The sequence below is a fragment of the Lipophrys pholis genome (assembly GCF_963383615.2).
Source record: "Lipophrys pholis genome assembly, chromosome: 17".
Taxonomy (NCBI): Eukaryota; Metazoa; Chordata; class Actinopteri; order Blenniiformes; family Blenniidae; genus Lipophrys; species Lipophrys pholis.
The window spans coordinates 7,019,938-7,024,811 of NC_137643.1; the positions used below are offsets into that span (position 1 = coordinate 7,019,938).

General features: G+C 38.5%; 1 protein-coding gene across 1 annotated transcript; it reads right to left on the reverse strand.

Annotated features, from left to right (window-relative positions):
• Positions 1 to 1,650: 1,650 nt before the first annotated feature.
• Positions 1,651 to 4,874, reverse strand: LOC308122472 (uncharacterized protein). The gene is made up of 5 exons (XM_080484289.1): positions 4,851 to 4,874; positions 4,405 to 4,542; positions 3,910 to 4,025; positions 3,076 to 3,219; positions 1,651 to 2,999 (listed from the first exon to the last, which is right to left on the reverse strand). The coding sequence occupies exons 2-5, from the start codon at positions 4,505 to 4,507 to the stop codon at positions 2,436 to 2,438; spliced, it is 927 nt and encodes a 308-aa protein (XP_080340415.1). The 5' UTR covers positions 4,508 to 4,542; positions 4,851 to 4,874; the 3' UTR covers positions 1,651 to 2,435.

The following is a 4,874-nucleotide window of genomic DNA, read 5'->3' on the forward strand; positions in this document are numbered from 1 at the left end:
GAGGCGAAGGCGCCAGATAGAGAGAGGCAGCGAGGCATCATGGGAAAACGAACTGCTGTCCGCCCACTGTTCGACAGGCCGGGCGAAGTCGAACAGGAAACAAGTCAAACGCTTTGTGAAGTACAAATTTACAGGAGAGAATTAACTGCTCCCATAAATATATCAATCTTCCTCCGTATTCATAACGATTAGTGATGATCGATAAGGATTTTATTCAACCGGTTAACCTATTATTACTCACTTTCAATGACTGATGAAATATTACATGTACTTCACATCTACCATGTTACATAAATACATGCATTTTTTCTGAAATGTTGAATGTAAAAAAAGTTTTAAAAGATAACTTGCTTTTTAGTAAGTACTTACTACAAATACAGATGAGTTCTGGCTTTTAAAAATGATCTTTCACTGTCAGAATCTTTAGTTGTATAAATAGTGCAATACAAACAGATATTACACTTGTGTTTAAATCGCTGCACTAGCTGCCTGTGATTTCGAAGGTTCGACTTCAACATGTTCATTCTTGTTGATAAAGTGTTGAATGAGCTTGAGTCTAAATACATCTCAGACTTATTAGTAGAATATGAAGCAATCACACCCCTGTGGTCCTCCAGAAGTTTACACAAAGTTCGCAGAGTCAGCGGAAACAAGGTGAAGCATGTTTTAGTTTCTACACTCCCCACCTGTGGAGCAAACTTCCTGTTGACACACTTCTTTTAAATCAGGCCTTAAAACACTATTATTTGCTCGGGCTTTGCGGTAAATAACATATTTTTAATAATTTTATTACTTTTCTCATTTTAAAGCTTTTACTTTATTTATTTGTTTATTGTTAGTAGCATTTTATTTTTACATTTTTATCTATCTAGGGACAGACAAATTATGTCTGAATGGTGAAATATATATAATTTTGCTTGTCATTCCTAAATCCTAGCAGGCAACACAATTAATGACTTGATATTCACATTGAATCAATGATGCACATTTTTAAGTGTTTGCATTATCATTATTATATCAAATATTTGTTATTAATTCAAGAACAATAGTAAATGTATTTACTATCCAGCAAAATACTGACAATGTTTAATGCCATTTTTAGCCAACCATAAATTTTGCAACATTTGTCTGAAACTGTCATGCCTGGTGTGCAGTGCCACGTTGTATTTTGTGAGGTAGCAGTATGTGTGTGAATAATTAAATTACTTTTTAATGAAAATAATGATCAATGTGGAGAACATAATTGTGTACCAAAGACTAGTGACCAATACAATCAAAATGTTCCCAACTTAGTATATTGAGTGATATTGCAAGTTTTTGTCTATCTGGGACATAATATCCCACAAACTATGAAATCCAAGCTAAAGTCAAGTTTTTAAAGATGCTTGAGTCACTGATATAACATCATACATAAACTGTATCTTTCACATTTTTCATTGTTATGTGACTAAAAAAACTAATAGATTTTAAATTATTTCATACATTTCCGAGGACCCTAAATAAAGTTTCATATTCTTTGTAAGTGTCATGCCAGAAATAACAATAGCATGACAACCTCCAGACAATGAAACGGTCCTTTTGGTGAAAAATTTTAAATGTATTCAATATAATTTTTTGTGAAGAGAAAAATAAACCAATGCTACAATCAATGAATTGCCACCAAAGATAATCTTGTACACTTATTTATTGGATTTTGCATTTTATTATGTTGAAGGCTTACATTCTCTGTGGCTCCGTCATATGAGTGTTTCTAAAAAATAAGACGATACAGCAAAGCCAAAATCATCCACACACTTGAGGGAAAATGAAGACTGTCAATCTACAAAGAATAAAATAGAATAGAGGCAATACATACACATCGAAAAGAAGCTTGTGATATCATTTTAAATGAGCATAAATCACAATTCTATACAGAGTGATAAACAGTTTTAATATAATTCAAAAAAACCTTATACACTCCCAGTAAAAAGTTTGAATACATCTTGTTTTTTTTATATTTTAATGACTATTTAAAACTGTCGATTCACACTGAAGACATCAACACTATGAATGGACACATATGGAATTACGTAGTTAAAGAAATTGTGTAAAACAACTAAAAACATTTTTTATATTTTAGATTCTTCAAAATAGCCAAACTTTGCTTTGATTACTGCTTTGCACACTCTTGGCCATCTCTGGATGAGCTTCATGAGGTCATCACCTCGCCTTCAGTGAAACTCTACAATGTAAACAGTCATGAAAATAAAGGAAAAAACATTAAATTAGAATGTGTGTCCAAACTTTTGACTGGTGCTGTACAATGGCGTTGCATTTATCCCCTTGATCACCCTGAAATAGTCACAGAAGAAAAAAAAAAAATCTTCCGCCATGTTCTCCAATGATTTAAATGAACATCGTGGGAAGACGGTGAAGTCACTTTGTCAAAATCAGTATTATCTGTTTGCCGCTTCCTCTTCTCCCTCAGTGTGGGTGCTTTGATGAGCTTTTAGCGTGGTCACTCTTGCAAAGCTCTTTCCACAAATAGGGCAAGAATACCCGGCGCTGACAGCCTTGCGCTGCAGGGGCCCGTGGGCCTCCCTCTTGTGGGCCCGCAGGGCTGCGACAGAGGGGAAGAGAAGCTCACAATCCGACTCAGGACAGGGAATCTGCAGCTCTGCAGAGGAGCATCCCTCAGTCGGGGAGTCATCGTCTTCTTCTTCTTTGATCTTTTTAGTGCTCACCCCCTCTTCCGCGTCATCTGCAGTTTTGCGACGTCTTCTGCCGCAGTTTGCCTTACTTGCATATTTCTCTTGGTGTTGCTGGAGCGCTTCATCCGATTGGAAACTGCAGCTGCACTTGCTGCACCGGTGCGCGTCGAGATCTCGCGCCATTTCGGCGGCTCGGACGTGAATTTCGGTGCGATGGTTGCGAAGTCGCGCGACAGTGGAGAACAAGATACCACAGTCTTTGCAGATGTACTTTCGTACCACGCACTCGTGTCGCCTGTGACTGTTCAACTGCAAGACAACATCAATGATATTTTAAATTCATGACAGATTTGCAAAAAACCAAAAACAAACGCCGTTTCCTCACCTCAGCATAGGTGACAAATTTTGCGAAGCAGTGTGCGCAGCGGAAAGGCTTCTCCTCTGTGTTATGGGAGAGCTGATGCTGCCTGAGCTCTTCAGAGAACTTGAACGATTTGTCGCACTTGTAGCAGGTAAATAGAGTATTTGTCTGAACAAAGATGAGAAGAAAATTAATGAGAACAATCTCATTCACGGAAGAACAGTCTTCACCAAACTACATCCCTATGTTCACCTAAAAAGAGAAATATACAAAAGTTTGAATGACAATTGAAAGCCCAATAGACACGGCCGGGGGAAGGTGAGGTACTCTAGCTGATCCTATTGTCTGTTAACCATGGGATACTGAAGCCCTGAAAGTGTCCGCCATTTTTAATTGCAGCAAACACATTTCTCTCACACATAAAAAAAGATAAAGTCTGAAGATCCAGCTACAACAAAGACAGAGTCATACTATAAAATATTTCTAAAACCAAATAAAGGTCGCATTATCAGTTGAATAGTGTCTCAATAATTTGGAAGATAGATTTTTTTTTTTTTCATCTTAAGTGTATAGCCATGCTATCACCGAGTTAACAAAGAAAAATCCTGTACTAAAGCAATTAGCTTGTCCAGAAACCACAACAATAAATATATTGAATGTTTTCCACCAAGCAGATTGCCTTAGTTGTATCCAAATGGTGAATCGTCAATAACAATGTGGAGCTCAATAAAATAATTCTGAGGTGTAACTGAATATAGGAGACACACAGCAACCATTCCCTCAAACATCAGTTTTATCGAATGGTGGATACAGAATTTTAAAGCGTTGCTTTTTAACTCAGTGTGTAGAAAACCCTACCTGCATCAGGTGCTGTCTGTACTGATCCCGGTGGCTCTTCTTTATGTGTCGCTCCTTGGCTTGGAGGTTGCGGAAGGTGATGAAACACTGAAAGCACTGCAGGCTTTCATGTTGATCTGCATCACAATGAAAAAAGAAGCTGATCATTATTAGTTCTGTGAATATAGACCAACCATGCACTTGAACCTCATTGGGTCACCTGTAGAAAACAAAACCCAAAAAGTACTACTTTCAAAATACGTTACCAGTCTTAATATATTCTACTCCTTCGATCATCCAATCACCCAAATATGATCAATAATAAACATTAAACAACAAATAAATAATATACAAAATACGCATTTTCTTTACGTTTGAGTCTGTGTTTACACTTAACAGTCTAAAACAATAGAAATCACGAACACAGGGTTGTGTACTCAGCTGCATTGCGTGTAAGCACAACTACAGCTGTGAAATAGGACTTTGCACCACTGATGCGAGGAAATGTCATCTTACAGGCCGGCAGAGGGGCGACCACTGGATCAGGCTTCATCTCCGGAGGAGGAGGGGGCTTCATCTCTCCTCCGACAATCACCTGCTCGATCTTCATCATGTCCATACTGACGCTAATCAACACAAGCCAACCGCACGAAGCTGGAACACAGTAAACAATGAGGATAAGCGCCAAATGATAACATTGGAAAGAGACAACAGTGTACATATTTCATGTGTAACTAAAGAAAACATGACGGGCAGCGACAGGCCCGAGCCAACCGCTGACACAGGATGAAGGCAGCCAATGCGAGCACCGCCACAAGCTCCTATAGAGAGCTACTTTTTTCATCTGCGCCATCCTGTTTCAATTTAGCGTCGGACCTGCGTGCCTCAAACGCCATAAATGCGCACAATTGCAGCAGATTTGGCCTAAATTCGATGTAAACACTTCCTGACGACTCCCTTACCGTCCGAAGGTTTCGCCGGAATGA

What these genes read in the sequence shown, in the direction of transcription:
- LOC308122472 (XM_080484289.1), bottom strand. Translation starts at nt 4,507, where the DNA reads ATGGACATGATGAAGATCGAGCAGGTGATTGTCGGAGGAGAGATGAAG. An exon ending in GGTCGCCCCTCTGCCGGCCT is followed by an intron (nt 4,026 to 4,404) that starts GTAAGATGACAT and finishes ATTGTGATGCAG; the next exon opens with ATCAACATGAAAGCCTGCAG. An exon ending in AATTTGTCACCTATGCTGAG is followed by an intron (nt 3,000 to 3,075) that starts GTGAGGAAACGG and finishes GTTGTCTTGCAG; the next exon opens with TTGAACAGTCACAGGCGACA.